This window comes from Homarus americanus, unplaced genomic scaffold, assembly GCF_018991925.1.
Source record: "Homarus americanus isolate GMGI-L3 unplaced genomic scaffold, GMGI_Hamer_2.0 scaffold36970, whole genome shotgun sequence".
Lineage (NCBI taxonomy): Eukaryota > Metazoa > Arthropoda > Malacostraca > Decapoda > Nephropidae > Homarus > Homarus americanus.
In genome coordinates this window covers 3,860,312-3,880,929 of record NW_024740094.1, presented here as the reverse complement: position 1 = coordinate 3,880,929, position 20,618 = coordinate 3,860,312, and the positions used below count along the sequence as shown (strand labels likewise).

General features: G+C 38.6%; 1 protein-coding gene across 1 annotated transcript in view; it reads right to left on the bottom strand.

The window, feature by feature from the left end:
* LOC121875169 (zinc finger CCCH domain-containing protein 15 homolog) overlaps window positions 1-20,618 on the bottom strand; it is a 63,991-nt gene that overhangs the window by 37,144 nt on the left and 6,229 nt on the right. Inside the window, exons 2-3 of the mRNA XM_042379608.1 lie at window positions 5,838-6,048; window positions 5,484-5,584 (exon numbers count right to left, since the gene is read on the bottom strand). Coding sequence (XP_042235542.1) covers window positions 5,484-5,584; window positions 5,838-6,048 — 312 coding nt within the window. The remainder of the gene's footprint in view (window positions 1-5,483; window positions 5,585-5,837; window positions 6,049-20,618) is intronic.

The following is a 20,618-nucleotide window of genomic DNA, read 5'->3' as shown; positions in this document are numbered from 1 at the left end:
CTCTCCCCCATCTGCTGGCGTTGCTGGAATCCTTGTAAAACAGTGAATAATTTTAATATAAACGTCATGTATTTTGCACAAGAGATAAAAATTAATCACCTGTATCACATTACAGTAGTGATTTAAGAGTAAAAGTGTATATGTACATATATAGTATTCCACATACACGTAAGTATAAATAAAAAGTTTATGTGATGATCGGACAACGTCCATTTCGGTTAACGTCACGTTTCCAAGAACGTATCTAGGACGTTAACTGGCGCATGACTGTATTATATTGTGTTGAAATATTTTGATTACGGATCTATTATTGTAACAGTCTTGTAGAGAAATTTTTCAGGATTATGGTACAGTTGTGAAATGTGTTCCTACACCTCTTGTGGAAACCCGTGTCTCCAAACAACAAACCTATATGACCTATTGCAAACCTATCCATCAATCACGTCCGTTGTTACAGGACCAATACCCATTCATTCATAACAGTGATACTACTACTGCGACGTTGCCGTTTGGAGACACGGGTTACCACGAGGTGTAGGAACACATTTTACAACTGTAGCATATTCATCACTCTTAGCACAATTAGAACAGATGTTTTGAACAAATGTTTATACACTTTTTTTACTAGCCATAAATATATTTGCTCACAGCCTCGTGCCTAAAAAATGCCTTCATTTGACAGCGTGTATCAGATATTTTTAAGCAAACTTAAAAAAAAAAAAAAAAGGGTAAAAAATTATGTTGCTAACTTAATCAGAGCTGATTTTATAGACTCCAGTATCAACATTTCTTAAATTTTTCCATAAAAGAATTCAGGCTTTAACATTATATCATACTGAATTATTTTTGGGGATCTTTTATTGGAACAATCTTGTAGGAAAGTTATTCAGAATTAGTATGGTATCAAATCCATATCTCTACCATTATCAGAAAAGATGCAGTGAATAAAGTTTAAAACACATTTTTGCAAGCCATAAATATTTTCCCCTGTGCCGATGGTCTAAATGTAATGTGAGTGCCTGTCCATAGGAGATGAGATGTGTAGTTTAGACTCTTGGAAAATTTCCCAAGCACCCAGAAACATTCCAAGGATATGTTATAATGTCTGCAAGCGCAAAATAAGTAGTTTAGACTCTCAGAAACTTTTCCCGGTACCCAGAAAGATTTAAGGTATGTAGGATTTTTTGTGTCTGAGAGTCGTCTCATTCGTTACCTGGACATCTCTTATCCCCAGAAGAGCTCTGCACCAATTGTTCTGGCTAATGGGAAGATTCCTCAGTGATATCTCGTTAGCCAGAACAGTTGGTGCAGAGCACTTCCGAGAATGAGAGATTTCCGGGTAACGAGACAACTCTCTCAAAGCCGGAAAAAAATCCCTCATCCCCGGAATTTTCCGGGTAACGGGAAAGGTGCTTGAAAGTTCCAGAAATTGCCCATTACATCATCTCTCGAACCTGGAAAAATATCCACCAACCCACCAACCCCGGAAATTTCCTGTACCGGAAAATGCGCCCCTCAGAAAATAGTCCCAAAGCCGAAATTTTAACGATTTTCCGAGAAAATTTAAATTCTGGCTATCGGCTCACAGTGATAGTACTGTACCGTACATAACTGTAATCACATTTTAAGTCTTAAAACCTAGCGACGGAGGCAGAGTATGGGATTAGTGGGTCTCATGTTACTGACCTGACCTGATGCAATGTCAGGTAATTATCTATAAACTCTTCTCTCATTTGGTGTAGTGGAGTGGGGGTTAGTGGTCTCATATTACTGACTTGATGCAATGTCAGGTCACCCTTGTTGGGGTGGAGGATTACTGGGTTTCATGACCTGAAGATGTCTTGAATAAAGACGGAAGCTAAGGTCCTTCAGTGTTTTCCATTTGCTGAATTACTGAATGTGAAGTACAGTACACATACCACAATTCTTTATGTCTTATTACTGCTTTAAGGGGAGCAAAGGTGTTGCCTATGGTTGTATCTGGACCAGGTTTTATGGCAATATTCGTAATACTTATGCAGTTATGTATGGTTCCCCCCCTCCCCCAACCTTCCTTGGGTAGACATATGAATGAACGTGGTAAAATATTTACCCCCAAATTTTTAATAGATAGCACAAAAACACATTATAAATTAATTTCAGGCAACTCTGGCAAGTAAAGGGGAGGTGGTAGTCACTAGTAGAAGCATGTGTCATCAGTATGGCTCAGACTTTGACAAGGAGAGCTGTGCACTCTGCTGCACTGCACATCTTACCTCACTTGTACTGCTGTACCAGGCTTCTCTCCTCGAATATCAGGACGGCATGTGATTCAAAACATAAAAGACAACTAAAGAAAGCACGTGCCAAGAGCACTGCTAAATCCAAGAGGATGAAAGAAGAGAATATTCGCTATAATAGAGACTGTAACAGCCGTCTCAGGGGCACCTGATGCAGCCCAGTCCCAGCCTTCCACCCCTCCCCTCTACCTCACATAAAGAATATAACTGGAGTTTAGTTGAAGATGTAAAAATAAAAAAATAAAAAGATATTACACGTAAAATCGGCTCAGAATGAGCACTTACACAAGGGGAAGAAAGGTTGAGAAACTTTATCGGCCTGTATCTCAAAATGAACTTTTCCAACACTCAGATTGGAATTTCTCTGCCAATTTTAGAGCAATTTCATTGAAACAAAGACTCAGCACAGGAAGAACCATTCCTCAACACAAATCCAGAGTCCAGGTTTTTCTATCTTGTAAGATTTATTTTTGGCTGAATATTCAATCTCGATATTTTGAAAAAAATTTCAACCAAACTTGAAATTTTTGTATTCATAAAATCAAAGGCAAAAACAAACATATCGATGTTGAGTATTCAATGACAATACTAGATCTCTTAGTACTATAAATTTCAAGGCAAAATAGAAAGAATTAATGGAGAAAATATACCTTGAAAATTTTAAAGGGTAGAAGGGGTTTATGTGGCTAGAATTGATGTACATATGATCCTTGATTTATGACAGGAATATCATAAAAATCTACCAAAATTAAAAGCACCTACACCAAAAACCGGACTCTCCTCTTAAAAATGTGTTTTAATTAATTGTCCTGGTACATTTATGTACTAAACAAATTGTATGCAAAAACAGCAGCTAGGAAGGGAACAGCCTTCTATAATGGTAGCAGAATATGAACTAAGTAATCCAAGCAGCTAGACCTCTCATGCACCCAGCACGTGGGAATGCGATGGAGCATGATGCAATCTCTTGGAACTCTCGGAAAATTTATTCTCAAGCCCAGAACGGAGAGGTTTGGAGAGATGTTCTCGGAATTTTGGAATATGCTCAGACTCTCAATTGGCTCAGACATTTCAATAGTTATTATTATCCACCCTGTATCTATATTCTTCTGGCTAAATAAACTGTTTCGTTATCAATATCAGTCGCAGATCCGGAATGGAGAGTTTTACCGGGCCGATTTCCATCTCGACTATTGGAGAGGTCCGAGGACCAGGGATTCCGGATACAGCAATGGGTAGATTACTGTACAGTGGTCCCTAGTGGTTAACGAACACAATTCGTTCCAAAAGGTCGTTCGTTAACCGAAACCATTGTTTCAATGGGACATTGGGTAATTGGTTCCAGCTCACAGAAAAGTATATACAAAGTAAAGCAAAAAATGCATAAAGTCAGAAACACTCCTAAAATTCCCCTAAATCGCCCTTAAATCACTATATATATTGTACATATACACTAGAAGTCTTAAATCACTACTGTAATATGATACAGGTGATTAATTTTATCTCTTGTGCAAAATATATGACGTTTATATTCAAATTATTCCGTCTTGCAAGGATTTCAGTTATGCAAATTATATTATCCTAACTTTAGTCTGAGATATTATATAAAATAAACACCTTAAAGCCTAAACAAAACACGAATCTTTTGTCTGGGAAGGCAAGGAGGGAGGTAGCCAGCGAGCATGGGAAGAGGGGGGGAGCGGGAGGTGAGGTGACAGAGTGTCTGGTGAAGTATAATTTGTTTATTTATTTGAGATTTGTTTTTAGCTCATAAAATTCATAGAAATTACCCGGCCAGAATATAATTTACATTGCTGGAATTCTTATAAGATAGTAATTAATTTGAATATAAACAAGCTAAAATTTGCATTAGACATACAAATTTTAGATCTAATTTAAGAATTTTTATTAGGGAGAGCAAAAATTTTATCTTTTGTGCAAAATATATGACGTTTATAATCAAATTATTCCCTGTCTTGGAAGGATTTCAGCAATGCAAATTATATCATCCTAACTTAAGTCTGAGGTATTATGTATTTTTAAACCTGTAAACCTAGTCTCTTTCCCCAAACGTTTCTCAGGAAGGTGGGGGGTAGGGAGGGAGGGGTGACAGTGACATGTTTGACAGTTGGCGCCTGTGGTGTGAAGTATTTAATTGTTAATTAATGTCCGTTAGATTGAGTTTTTGTTTTTTGCTTATAAAATATAATAGAAGTGACCCAGGTGAATTTAATTTGCATTGCTGGAATTCTTATAAGATAGTGAATAATTTGAATGTAAACATAGAAGAGATCACTGAATTGGCTGAGTACCTCCTCAGCTTATAAGCTGATGTTCAAAACAAAATGTGATTTTCATAAGGATTTCGTTAATCGAATTTTTTTTCGTGAACCGAATTGAAGATTCTTAAGGAAGGTAATTCGTTAACCGAAATTTCGTTAACCGAGGGACCACTGTATTGTATTTCAGGGTCTTTTTCTATCCATATATAACTAGATGAAAAACTATTTGGATGGGGATAGGCACCTGAAGACTTCACCAGAATGTTCAAATAACAAATGTTCAATTACTAGACAGTAACCTATTGTTTGGTTTAAAAAACTGGATTTCAGCTTGGTGGGTCACTTTTGTGAGATACAGCATGCCCTTCAGATTCGCGGATTTTTAATTCACGGACCTAGATTATTCACGGATGACACCCTGGATGTACCCAAGAATGTCCAAGGGTAGTTTTAAAGTTGCTGGCATTTTTGTGGCCGGGACAGGGAGCCATTCGTTCTAGAGAGCGTAATTTCTTGTCCCTTATTGTATATAATGGGAAAATCCTCTCACAAATAATTAGAAACAAATGAATTAAAAATGTTGAGTCTACCTTCAAGTCCATTCCGTGCTTTGTTATTAATAAAGTACGGACTGGACTTGTGTCTACAAACACACATATTCAATACAGGTAAAAGAAATAATTGTCCTAGGGGCAAACACACAAAGGGAATATACATTTCTTTGTACACAAGAAAAAATGTACACCCCCCCCCTGGTCAGCAAATGGCGATTCGTGGCCACTTTGAGAACCTAACCCCCGCGAATATGAAGGGCCTGTTGGGCTTACAATTTTATTTACAATAAGTTGTAGGTTGAAAACTTTGATGACCTAAGTTGGGTATACAGTAAATACGTTTACTATATTGTACTGTATAAACTTACCTTTCGTTCTATATTAAGATCATGTGAGAATTTGCACTTTCCACCTTTAGTGCACTGACCCTGCTTGAAGAATGCACACAGCACTGATTTTGGGTCACCACCTGTAGAAGTAAAATGTGGTATTACTGTACTTACACATTAACTTTCTACGGTGTGCCTTCACTCGAACAAATAGCAATTTATCTTACAGAACTTCGATTATTATTCAATGGGTCAATTTTAAGTTTATTTCAGTGTGTGCACATGCATGTGTGTGTTTAAGTGCTTTCAGCAGTCCCAGATAAAAATACTGTAGTTCAGTAGTTCTAATGTTTTAGAATGAGCACATCACAATAACTTGTTTTTGTCACTAACCTTTACTAGCAGTTTGTTGAACAGGTTTAAAGATGGCATTAATCTCAGCAAGTTCCTTAAACTTGTCGTCCTTCTTTTTCAACTGGTTTTCTTTCTCCTTCTCAAGTTCCCTGGCAGTCTTATTACCCCCATGTTTAACTTGGTGCTGCACCTGCTGGATGAACTTCTGCTGCTTTGCTCCCTTCTTGTTCTTGAGGCCAAAAGTTTTGTCCTACAAAGATACCAACAATTTATAAGCTTCATGTATCATAAAAAGTTGGCTAATAATAATGCATTGTTGTAAACTATCACCCAGTAGATAATGTACAGTATTGTACACCCTCTATTTGAGCTAGTTTCGTATTTTATGCAACTTCTACAAAATGCAATACGCTGTACAGGTACTCCCCGACTTACGACAGGGTTAGGGACCAACATCCAGGTCATAAGTCGAAATGGTCGTAAGTCGGAAATGCTTAAATAATACACAGAAAATCGAAAATGGATGTCTCTTTTTCTTCTCAGCACCACAAAACTCTCACTTTTAAGGTTGCCAGCCATTTTAAAGTGAAATACAGATGAAAATTTTGTCTGTGTACTGACTTAGGGACTCAAAAATACATTTGACCAAATTTTGGTACGACTGAGGCGGTCGTAAGTGCGAGTGGACGTAAGTCGAGTTGGTCGTAAGTCGGGGAGTACCTGTACACACTTCACGACCCAAGATACTGAAACAAGAGATCTCAGTTTTATGTAGTACAATAAATTACAGTTGAGTCTAGAGTCAGATATACTGTACAGTACTGTATTGTATGTATGCAATCACCACAAACTCAACACTGTACACAGGTTAGACAAATCTGCCACCATACAGAGAGAGGAAAATACAGTACTGTACAGTATGACAACTGGATGGATACACACATTCAAAACCGGTGCAAATGCAGCATAGGCCCAGTAGGTCTACGTGTATACCCCGGTTAGAGCTGTTTCGCTAAAGTGCTTGTGCTTGCATCTTGGAGCTTTCTCTCTCTCTCTCTCAAGAGAAAGAGAAATCCATTAAAGTATTGTAGTCAAAAGTCACGTATCTAAACATTGTTAACATGCCAAGAGCCGGTTTTCTTTGTTTTTACTCACTCGACTAATCACTGACAGCACGCTCTTTATAGTATAGTACAGCACAAATTTCGTCATGTTTACACTGTGGACACAGTCTTGTTGACTCACAGATTTTTTAATATTGTTGTGACTATTTTTCACTCATCATGTCTCCCACTGCTGTTGTGATAAGTTGCTAGTTTAGTGCTTTGCTGTTAAGTACCCTTAACTACAGTTGATTAATAAGTGTTTTTCATAACTTTATATTAAGTATAATATAGGTCTTATTGTACGACACAAAATTGTGAGTAGTTAACTAAAGCACAAGTGTGTGGTGGCAGGTTGAAGATCAGCTCTTGAAAAGCGCTTGGCAACACACCCGGTGCATGCTACCACTCCCTTCCTCTACACCTCTCTAATCACCTACAATTTTCTGCTTCTTATTCCATAATTCAAAATGTTATGTAACAATGCTAAAGGGATACAACATTACTCATTTATACTAACACAAAATTTTGTGGGTAGATATCAGCTGTTCAATAGTGTCTGGCAGTAGTATCATGAAAGAAACCAATACACGCATCACCTCCTCACCACTTACCACAATCTCCCTCACAACCATAACCCCCATTATTTCAGAGATGGATTAGCTTCAGCCAGAGCAGAGCCGTATGATATCCACTGCCTCCCTCCCATCCAGTGCATCTCACTGACACGCTGCCTCTTGCACTTTTTCTACTACAATCATCACTCTTCATCAAACGATGTCATTATGATACAATATCTACTGTATTTATTTTTTATTCATAAATTAGTAAAGATACGTTACTATAATAACACCCTTCACATAAAATACTGTACTGTATATGTAATGGGTATATATAAAAAATAAGTGTCATCAGCAACGCATCTACATACTGTACAGAATTTGCAATGATATAATGACCACATAGAGCACTGCTTTGGATAGTGCTCCATTTTCCAGGAGCATATCCTGAGTGCTAATTGGGGTATTGCTGTACTGTACTACAGTATTTTACTACAGTGTATGTGTAAATGGAGAAAAACATTAGAGAATATGTGCATCCTTTCTTTAACATAATTTAATTTTAATATTTATTGTGTAGTAATGCTACATATCTGTAATACTGTAGTGTATTATACTCTATCCTAACCCCAACCATATGAAACTAAATCTAACCAAACCACAAATAATCTGAGTTAATGTCTAAAGACTGTGCAGAAACAATTCTTTTGTAATTTGGTTTAGAAAGGAATCACATGTTAAACACAGTCATCTAGAGATTGTTTTTTTTTTACACTCCCACTGTGGGATGAATGGTGTCGTTTGAAGGTAGTAAGCAGTTATCAAACGGGGAGGTACTACTGCCTGGGAAATTTTTTGAAGCATAATGTGACCAAGTCCCAGGTTGTTGATCTAACTTTCTGCCTCATTTACACACAATTGCAGGGTTTCAATTGTTTCTCTTCCCATTGACAACACAACATTCATACTGTCCAGGTATATCGTTTCTCACTCTTGATTTTTTATTATTATTATTTTTATTTAATTTGATTAATTATTATATTATTATTATTATTATTATTGTATTTTTACCCCCCCCCCCGGCCATGATGTGGGTCAGTGACCTGTGCACGGGTGGGCTAATCCCCGTAAAAAAGGTGAATGGGGATGGAGCTTCTTTATTCACAATGAAAACTAAGGAAAAACCAAATAAGAAATGTGCAAATCCTATACAGTACTGTACCCAATTTTGGTTATTCTTGAGGTAAAAGATAAATTTTCTTCAGCAATCCTATAGTAACGGGCATAAAATCATGTGCAAAACTGTTCACGTTTAGTAAGCCTGGGAACTTTCCGAAGTACGTACCAGACATTGCTAAAATATAGAACTCATGGTTCATAAAATGAACCATACTAACCTATCCAAACTTGAGCTTCATCTATACATAATATTCCTCCCCATCATTTGAAGACCCCATGTAACTGTTGGTCTGCAGTGATCCCCTAAAACAGACTACCAACAGCACAAACATCGGGGTAACACACTACAGAAATTATTTTGTTTTCCTTTACAAAATAGAAGAGAACTGTAATCATTTAGGTCCAGTTCTGTTAGTTATTTATGGCAGCTTAGTTTGGTTCATTTCAGGAATGATAAAATATATGTGAAGCATTATCTGGTACGTTAATACTTGATGAGGATGGCCTGGCATTAACACCAACTTACAGAACTTTCTCCATAGATGATACAAATATTCTTACCCCCCCCCCCCCAAAAAAAAAATGGAGAAGGAGTAAGTTTTGCATAGTTTAACTTTTTTTATTTTTGAAAGTTTTTCATCCAGGGAGGAGCTGCTTCTCATGTCCCATGTTTACTTTCAGAGATTGAGGGTTGGTTAGTTTCACATTTTATAGACATATCTACATTCTAAAATTTTCATTCATAAAATGAAGGGAATTAACCTACCAAACCTAACCTAAAATACAGTACTGTAGTTGTTTTCTATTTTGTTCTTCAAAATAAGTCCCGGTCCGCCCCCTGGGTGCATGCATAACCAGGTTCCCCAGATATTTATCATAATAAATTTCCCTGCCAACTTTTACTATATTTAAGTTAAATAGAAAATTAGCCCCAAAACTACAAATTTTTGATAGAAATGATAAGAGTAAAAAGTACAGTACTGTATTTTTTTTTTTTTTCATGGTGGATATAGGTATGGCAGCCATATTGACGGACTGTGCTGTAAATGGTTAAGTTAGGTTAGTCAGAAAGAAAGCCATCTTAGTAACGATCATTGTATAATCTGCACACCACACATATGACTGCCATACCAATAGTCATGGATTTTTTGCATGCAAAATCCATACCTATACCCTGTGCCCCCATTTTTTTCTCCAACTCTCTAAGTAAGATTCAATACACGTACAGTACATATAGTCTGGATTTACACGGTTTTTGTTTACGCGTTTGGTCATTTACGCGGTGCCTTGCCAGAATGAAATGTTTTAATCACGCGGTAAATTTCATCATTTACGCGGCGAGCGGCTGGAGAGGTCCAGACCTCCACGCCATTTTTAACCCATGCGGTCCATTCTTGACCATACACGGGAAGCGGCGCGGTGAGTGGTGCGCATTAGGCCGCTCTTACGTTATCGCTGACGTCATATGACGTATCGGACTGCGATTGGGCCACGCATCCTTACCACCCAAGCATTCCCTCAGCCGCTAGCTGTGATTGGTCTAATGTAACATGATGTGCCCTGCCACCAGAGGGTAGAAGTCGCTGACCTAGCCGGGCCTATCTCATTGTTCTCAGTCCGCGTATACAGTTCTCTCTTGTGCCCGCTATTCCCCTCACAATGGCTTCCGCTGGACCCCCACCACCCGAGAAAAACCTTGAATTACCTGGACCAAGCCATGATTGTGTGAAGGAAGTCATCGAGTTGGGGGAGAAAATTAAGCTCAACGACCCAGACAAGCATCGGTATGAAGTGTCTAATAACCATCTGACGAAAGTTATGGAGCCGTATATCCAGATCTACCTCGACAACATCACTGCTAGTCGTCAATGTAGTATTAAGGACTTCTTCGCCCGCAACCCACTACAACCACAGCCAGCCCAAGTCAGTGATAGTGACAGTGAGGATATGGACTTTGAGGGGTCTGTCTGGCAGGCCCTGCAAACCTCTGCAAGTAGTGAAAGTGATTCACCGGAGGGCAACTAATCTGCCCTCTGCCTCGAAACCAGCCGCCATCCACGTGTGCCGACCCATCTTTTCTACTAATGTAAGTGTTAAAAAACCTAATATTATTGATATTTTTCTTAAATATTAATTGTGTGTGCATACCATCATAAAATTAAGATGTTATTTTTACTACAAGGTACGTAGTGTTTCGGAAAAAGTGGAGTTTGGGGGCCGGCCCAATCTTTATTTCAATTAATCCCATATGTTCTGTTATTACGTTTACGGGTTTCTCGTTTTACGTAGACCTCCACGGGTTCAATTGACCGCGTAAATGCAGACTATACTGTACTGTATAGAGTTCCGTACATGGCAACTTTAAAATATTAATCAATTACTCTATAAGAACCAAATATTGGAATCTCGCTGCAGCCATAAATGAAAATCCAACTGTTATTATATATTATTGTGTCCATTTTTTTGAGGTAATAATAATTTATATTACAGTACAAGGAGAAATGGTAAAGGTGGAGGAGACGGTTAGCACCAGATAACTTTACGGAAGTGCACCAAATTTTCAGATATTGTTTGGATGATACCGAGTAATAAAATCAAAACGACAACATTGTAGTACAGTACAGTATTGTTTTTTCTTTAGCCGATCCTTGAATCATAAATTACTTGTTAGTGGATGGGGCATGAAAGAAGAAGGAAATAAAGATGTAAAACATTGTGAACACTGATCATTTGGCAGTAATTTCACATATCTACATCCTTTATAGGCAAAGAAATAAAATATTTAGCATAATTATGGCACTGTTGAATCTCTCGTGGCCACCGTGTTATAGTTCACATCATCTGTTATAAGGGAGCATCCGCAATCTTTGCTTACATGTTAAGAAACGAACGATGATATCATTGGGAGTGTTTAGTGAGATTTACATTGGATTGAATTGATTAATTTTTTCAGATGTTGTTGTTTAGATAGTAAGTAAGGAAATCGAAATGACAATGACCAGGTAAGTAAGTTAGGTAGGTTAGGTAAGGTTTAGTCAGGTTCTGTGCATTCTCACTTCCATTTTCATGTGAATAGTATCTCCAGAAATTTCTGGTGCAGTTTCCCCACTTTGGTAATGTATGAGAACAGGACTACCACCAGAAGGAGTTGTTCAATTTCGTTCATTTTTTCCCACAGATGTTCTTATTATATTAAGTATTTTAAACGAGGCAACAACTTTCTCTTTTAATTAAAAATTATCTTTTTAGTTTTTCTTTATCTACAATCATAAATTACCTATATAGAGCAGGGAATGAAGGATGAGGAAAATTGCAGGGTAAAAACACAGTGAAAAAACAGATCATATAACACTGAAAAGATGTCTCTTAATGCTTTTTACGCTAAGAAATTAATTATTTACTGTAAATACTCCTCCGATAAATCAGCTGAGTAAGCACATTTTGACGTACTGTATGTTCAGTTTGTTTACAACTGACCAGCTCGGTCCAAGCGTACTCTCACATCCACAAAAAAATTAAAATTACACAATGATGCTTTAGGAAAGTTGCTTTCATTAGTATTTATTACCATAGTACAGTACAGTGGTCCCTCGATTAACAAACACAATTGGTTCCACAGTCGTTCGTTAACCAAAACTGGTGGTGAAAAAACCCACCAAGGATACGACAACAGCAGCTAAGTGTATCAACCCTTTCAGTTCTTTGAGAGACGAATTGGACGTTAGCATAGTCATGGACAAGGCTGACAAGGAAGGTATGAAAACCTTAATTGTTGGCGATTCCCAGGTATGGTACCTGGACAGAGCTTTTTGTGGTAAAAATAAAAATAGGATGAGGGTGTGTTTGCCAGGAGCTGGGGTGGGGGATATAGTTGACAGGATGGACAATATCTTGTCTGGTAATGGGAACAAACCCATTATCTGCCTTAGTGCAGGAGGCAATGATATTGGTCGGTGTAGGGCGAGAAGCTTCTTGATAAGTTCAAGACAGCTATAGAATGCATTGGGTCGAAGGGAGGGATCCCTATCATATGTGGTGTCCTGCCTAGAAGGGGAGTAGGCAATGAATGGCTGTCAAGGGCAGTTGGTGTCAATGGCCGTCTTGACGGATATTGCAAGTCAATATCAGCCCCATTCATTTGTCAATGAATGGGACCTTTATGCTAGGGATGGCGTGGCAACTCTGGCTGGTTCTTTCGAGAGGGCAGTACAAAAGACGTCAAAGTCTTTAAACTGTTAAGAGAACATATGAGCACGGGGGTGGAGGAGACTGCAGTGGGAGAGGGTAAACAAAGTGAAAGGTTTCAGGGACATAGTGCTAGGAATTATGGCAAAACTAAATAAGGTAGCGGATTAAAACCTAAACACGACAAAGAGAGGACTCAGAACACGACTAGCTTAAATGTCACTATGCAAACAGTAGAAGTATAAGAAACAAAATAGATGAACTCAGGGCGCTGGCATGTACCGAAAAAATCGATATAATAGCATTCACCAAAACATAGATAAACTTAGACTCACGTGAGTTACCTGTCGAATACCAAATTGCAGGTTACAAATTATTCCATACAAATAGGCAGATTAGGAAAGGAGGCTGAGTAGCAATCAATGTCAGGGATAATCTGAAGTGTGATATAAATAAGGAAATAAAAACAGAATGGAATACAAAAACAATTTGGATAGAACTAATCGATGGTGGGGAAAAATTAATCACAAGAGTAATATATAGACTCCTAATCTTGATAGAGTTAATGAGCGACTTATTTGGGATGAAATGCGCAGGGCTTCCATTCATAGCAAAGTCTGTATAGTAGGCGACTTTAACTTTAGCCAACTAGACTGGATTGACCTTACGGGTAACTCCGAATCAGAGGATTTTCTTGAAACAATCCAGGACTGTTTCCTAAGCCAACATATAACCGAACCCACCCGGGGTAATAATATACTTGATTTAGTTCTGTCAAACAGAGAAAACCTCATTAGTAATGTCAAGGTAGGGAACGAACTTGCTAACAGTGATCACAAAGAAATTAGATTCCAGTTAGAATTTTAGGGCAGCTGCAAGGAAAATTCCACTAAAGTCCCAGATTTCAGAAGGGCAAACTTTGATAGTTTGAAGAGGCAGCTGAGAGAAGAGGTATCATGCCTGGGGGTGAACTACATGACCTCACATGAGGTGACCTCTCACAATGCACCAACAGAGGGCGACCTCACCTTACCGGGAGACCTAATAACGAGATCTGAGGTTGCAGAGTTCCACAATAATTTAAATAATGAATTATTTAATGCACAAAGGCAGAACATACCATACAGAAAACTCAGATCAAACAACAATGACCCTAAATGGATAAATAATTATTTAAAGAATATTATTGGACAAAGGAAGGCTATAGGTAGGAAAAGAAATTGTGGTGAAGTCTACCTCAGAGATTATTATAAGATATTGGATGGTAGGGTTAAGGCCGAGATAAGAAAAGCAAGAAGGAAAAATGTACTGAAGATAGCAAGGGAGGTGAAGGCAAACCCCAAGGGATTCTATCAAATACATCAAACTAAAACACGAGAAAAGATTGAACCAATACAGCCAGATACCGGCGAGCTAACTGATAACGACGGAGAAATGAGCAATAATCTGAATAAATATTTTTCAACAGTTTTCACCATCGAAACTTTAAACATGATACCCAAGGCACCGACTCTATACAGAGATAGCAAAGAAAATAAATTAAGCGAGATAGTAGTGACTGGTAATGATGTTAGTAAGCAAATAATGTAGACAAATTAAGCCTACCGGTAATAAATCACCAGGTCCCGATGAGATAATTGCCAGAGTATAAAAGGAATGTAAGGAAGAACTTAGTATGCCCTTAGCAAAGTGTTTAACATGTCTTTAAAAATGGGTGTAGCACCAGAATCCTGGAGGATAGCGAATGTAATACCGATTTTCAAGAAGGGGGATAGATCACTATCCTCTAACTACCGACCAATCAGTCTTACATCAATTGTAGGCAAATTACTGGAAGCAATCATTTCAAACTCTATTCGAAATCACCTGGAGAAGCACAAGTTGATCAATGATTCCCAACATGGCTTCACAAGCGGGCGTTCATATCTAACAAATTTACTAACATTCTTTTCATCTGTTTTCGAATCAGTGGACGAGGGGCACAATTGTGATATGGTATATCTCGACTTTAGCAAAGCCTTCGACAGAGTTCACTACGAAAGATTAACAAGAAAAGTGGAGGCTCATGGCATTAAAGGAGATAATCTAAAATGGATTAGGGCGTGGTTACAGGACAGGAAACAGCGAGTGAGCATTAACGGCACTAAATCCCATTGGAGCAACGTCACTAGAGGAGTTCCCCAAGGCTCAGTACTCGGACCATTATTATTTATTATATACATAAACGACATAGATATCAGCATAGACAGCAACATAAGTAAATTTGCTGATGACACTAAAATAGGACGTGTTATTAAATCTGACGAGGACTCCGCAAAACTACAGGAAGATCTAAACAATTTTTTCGAATGGTCTGAAAAATGGCAGATGAAATTCAACGTGGACAAATGTAAAGTACTCAGTATAGGAGATGTAAACAGGGAAACCAGATACCAGATGAACAACGATGTCATAGAGAAATCTGACTGTGAGAGAGGTTTAGGAGTAATGATAGGTAGGAACCTTAAGCCAAGTAAACAATGTGTTTTTGCTCGTAACAAGGCTAATAAAGTACTTGGGTTCATACAAAGGAGTGTTAGTAATAAGACTAGCGAGGTCATCCTAAAACTGTATCTTGCGCTTGTGAGACCACACCTGGATTACGAAGTTCAGTTCTGGTCACCGTATTACAGAATGGATGTAGAGACAGGTTAAAGCTTCTTAATTTGCACTCCCTCGAGAGACGTAGAGTGAGGGGCGATATGATCGAGGTGTATAAATGGAAGTCAGGGCTAAACAAAGCGGACATTACAAAGGTACTCAAATTATCCAATCAGGAGCAAACTCGTAACAATGGTTTCAAATTAGACAAATTTAGATTTAGGCGCGAAATAGGTAAACATTGGTTTGGAAAATGAGTAGTGGACGAGTGGAACACATTACCAAATATCATTAACTCGAATACGCTGGATAGCTTCAAACATAGGTTGGATGGATATACAGGTAATCCCCGACTTACGACTGACTCAACTTACGTCAATCCGCACTTACGACCTGCTCTGACCTTATGACCGTTGGGACATATGACCGCCGCGTGCATTTTCTATACCGAAACGTTTCCATCCTGAACGAGAGCGTGGCTGGCTTGGGTCACCGCGTGGGTACACTCACTCAGTACAGCGCTTAGTTGGTGTTTGGCTATCGTATCCAATACTGATCGCGCTGTGAACTTACGTTATTATCGTATTTAATTGACTTTATAATGACTGGAAAGCATACAAGTGAGAGTGCTGGTGGTGCTCCGAAGAAAAGGAGACAGGCAATTACTTTTGAGATGAAAATGAAGATAATAATGCAGTATGAGAATGGAAAAACTGTAGCAACAATCTCACGTGACGTAGGTTTCTCGCACTCGACCATATCCACTATTCTGAAGGACAAGGAGCGTATTCATGATGTAGTGAAAGGAACAACACCTATAAAGGGAACTATAATTTCGAAGATAAAGACAAGGTCCTATTCACGATATGGAAAAATTACCAGTATTGGTGATATGGATAGAAGACCAGATACAGTACAGAAGTGTGTACCCTTAAGCCTTCTAACCTTACAGGCTAAAGCAAGAAGCCTGTTCCAAAGCCTGAAGGAGCAGGCAGGAGATGAATGAGAGCAAACCTTTACGGCAAATCATGGGTGGTTTAATAGATTTAAAAAACGTTACAGTCTACATAATGTTAAGGTGAGTGGAGAGGCAGCTAGTGCTGATGTTAGTGCTGCCAAAGCTTTTAAGGAGGAGTTAGATGATGTGAATGTGGAAGGGAATTATTTGCCTGAGCAAATATTCAATGTGGATGAGACTGGATTATTGTGGAAGCGCATGCCTGAGTGGACATACATCCTCAAAGAGGTGAAAACAATGCCAGGATTCAAGGCATTCAAGGACAGAATTACACTTATGTTAGGGGGAATGTTGCTGGTTTCAAGCTAAAGCCCTTCATGATCTATCATTCAGAGAACCCCAGGGCTTTTAAACATGTCTACAAGCACACACTGCCAGTGTTTTATCGCAGTAATAAGAAAGCCTGGATGACCATAGCACTGTTTGAGGATTGGTTCATGACTTGTTTCATTCCACGAGCCAAGGAGTATTGTCTGCAACAACGGATTCCATTTAAGATTTTGCTGATTTTGGATAATGCTTCGGGACACCCACCACACCTGGACGACATGCACCCTGATGTTAAGGTAGTCTACATTCCACCTAACACTACCTCTGTCATCCAACCCATGGATCAAGGTGCTATTGCTGCCTGTAAAGCGTATTATTTACGCACGACCTTCGCTCAGGCTGTTGCTGCTACTGAAGGTGAGAAAACTCTCAGAGAGTTTTGGAAGGAGTACAACGTTTTGTCATGTATAAAGAACATTAGTGCAGCATGGGATCAGGTTACAAAACATTGCATGAATGGAATATGGAAGAAAGTCCTGAAAAGATATGTGAACAGTGTTGGAGGTCTTAATGAAAATGAAGTTTTTGGATATTAGTAACAAGATAGTGGAGTTAGGTAAACAGCTGGAGTTAGAAATTAATAATGAAGATGTTGGACAGTTGGTTGAAAGTGTAGCAGAAGAGCTCAGTAACGAAGATCTCATCGAACTGGAAGCACACAAAGATGCAGAGGAAGAAGCCAGTCTAAATGTAGAAGAAGGACCTGCACCCCCAAAAAAGTTTTCAGTGAAGCAAATGGCAGAGGCCTTTGGTGCACTTAATAAAGGAATGCAAATGTTTGACGGCATAGATCAAAATTATGAGCGTTATACCAAAGTTGACAGAATGATCTAAGATGCACTTGCCTGTTACAGAGAAATTTATAATGAAAAGAAAAAACAAACTGTGCAGTCTAAATTGGACATCTAATTTAAGAAGTCCCCCAGTGCTGTCTCCTCACGCCTCCACCAGTGCTGCCTCTTCACTCCCTCAAGATGATCCAATACCTTCAACCAGCATGTTTCCATAGTCCATAAACCTGTCTTAAGAAAGCGACATTGATGACCCACTCAGCCCTGTCTCCTCCTCTGCTTCTTTCAGTTAATGTAGTCTACATGTATAATTAGAAAATTATGGGGGTCCCGTGTGCATTCAGCTGACTACATTAAAGGTAAGTGCTCAGTCACACTGTAACCATTCCCCATTATTTATTAGTTTTACTGTACTGTATTTCATTGTAAATTTTTTGAAAAATTCTTTTTTTGAATTTTTTTTTTATGTATGCCGGACTTACGACCATTCCGACTTACGACCTGGATTTGGGTCCCTAACCCCGTCGTAAGTTGGGGAGCACCTGTATGAGCAATCGGGGATGGGTGTAAATGGGACTGCCCAGTATGGGCCAATAGGCCCGCTGCAGTTTCCTCCATTCTTATGTTGTATTATTTCAATGGGATATTGGGTAATTGGTTCCAACTCACATAAAAAGTATACCCGGTACATACAAAGTACAGTACTGTATACCGGTAATAGAATTAACAGAACATTAAATATAAACTAATTACAGTACTGTACTGTACAGTATACTGTATACAATAAAAAATAAAAAACAATAGAATACTATATTTTAACTAACTTTGAGGTGTGTATGTCATATTTCTGGCAGCTTTGTTTACATATCAAACAGCTGATTGTAGAGGCAGTCGATGATGACATGCCATATTCTTTATAGAGTGCATCTAATATACTATAGCGCTAGGTGTGTGTGTGTGTGTCTGGGCAGCCGAAACGGCACAATCGTTTTTCATCAAACTTGGTGGAAAAATCGCAAAAAATTTGTACAGTGGAACAAACCTGGTCCCATATCGATGGTTTCTTTAGAAAGCCATTACATAACCATTTTATTTACGCTGGAAAACGATGCAAGTCTACGGACTTGGCGCGCCCTCATTCGCTGGACGCTGTCAGCCCACGATTGCAGTTATCGTACGGCTCCCTCCTCCTCCCCCCACTTCTTTTCTTAGCTTACTTTTTTTTTAACGTTGATTGGATTAGTAAAGGAAGGAAGATGAGTAAATAGAAGAATAAAGAAGGGGGAAACAGAAAATACTTAGAGATAACAGGATGGGGGGAGCTGAGTTTCATCATGCGTCTGGATGAGCAGTTTCAACGTTACCAGACGACCTTACAGCTACAGTGTATACTTATTCCTGTGGGTGACTGTACATTAGAAAGGGAGAAGAGATAAAAAGATAATAACAGGAATGCATGGAGAGAATGACTACAATAGACACAGGAGGTTGGCAAAAATAGACAAATTCATACATGCACAAATAGACAATATGGTAACTAATATGACAGACAGACAGCTGACTGACTGGTTCACATTAGTACAAATGGGCATACATTCAAACACCACGCAGACGAACTGACAGTTGGGATAGCAACAGACAGGACGGATAGACTTGAGACAGATTAGAAGGCATTTATAAACAAGAATAACACCAAATTGACCATAGCTGCGTCAGTGAGGGTAGGAGGTCTTACATCCACCAGCGTAAATAATAAGACGCATTGAAAACTAACACCCTCGCGAGGAAAGAACATCGATGGTCGGTCAGTCATGTGAGATGGGCCTAAAACTGACTAACGTAGATGACTACGATGACTTAACACAGGTGATGACTTAAGCAGATGGTGACTAATCTAACCAGAATCAAGGTCACTTCTCTTCATAATATAATTTATCTCGGAATGATCATCGGTGATTCATATTTTTTTTAATGATTTTAACCTTTCCTTATGGCGAATATTTCTTTATTTATTCTAACCTTTATGCTATTCCTTCTTATAGTATATTAGATACTGTAAGTCTCACGACCACGACCATGATTATAACAACCAGGACCATGATTATGACAACCAGGACCATGATTATAACAACCAGGACCATGATTAAAACAACCAGGACCATGATTATAACAACCAGGACCATGATTATAACAACCAGGACCATGATTATGACAACGAGGACCATGATTAAAACAACCAGGACCATGATTATAACAACGAGGACCATGATTATAACAACCAGGACCATGATTATAACAACCAGGACCATGATTATAACCAGGACCATGATTATAACAACCAGGACCATGATTATAACAACGAGGACCATGATTATAACAACCAGGACCATGATTATAACAACCACGACTATGATTATAACAACCAGGACCATGATTATAACAACCAGGACCATGATTATAACAACCAGGACCATGATTATAACAACCACGACCATGATTATAACAACCAGGACCATGATTATAACAACCAGGACCATGATTATAACAACCTCGGTAAACTGTACCACCGGACTCGCCACCGGGCATGAAGTGCCCACGATCACTTATTGGTTCTAATGCTTTCTTCATGTTTCATAATAATTTCTGCACTGTATATTATCAATATGTGAACTAAATTTCAGAATGACCAATAATTTTAATGTGAACAACGTTAAACTGAGAAGCGTTGTTGGGTGATTCGATCAGATGAAGAGCACACAAAAACTGTTCCCTGTAATGTCTATATAATCAGTATACAGGTAGTCCCCGACTTACGACCGACTCGACTTACGTCCACCCGCACTTACGACCGCCTCAGTTGTACCAAAATGTGGTCAAATTATGTATTTTTGAGTCCCAAAGTCAGTACACAGACAAAATTTTCATCTGTAATTCACTTTAAAATGGCTGGTAAGCTTAAAAGTGAGTGTTTTGTGGTGCTGAGAAGAAAAAGAGACCCTAATTTTTTTTTCTGA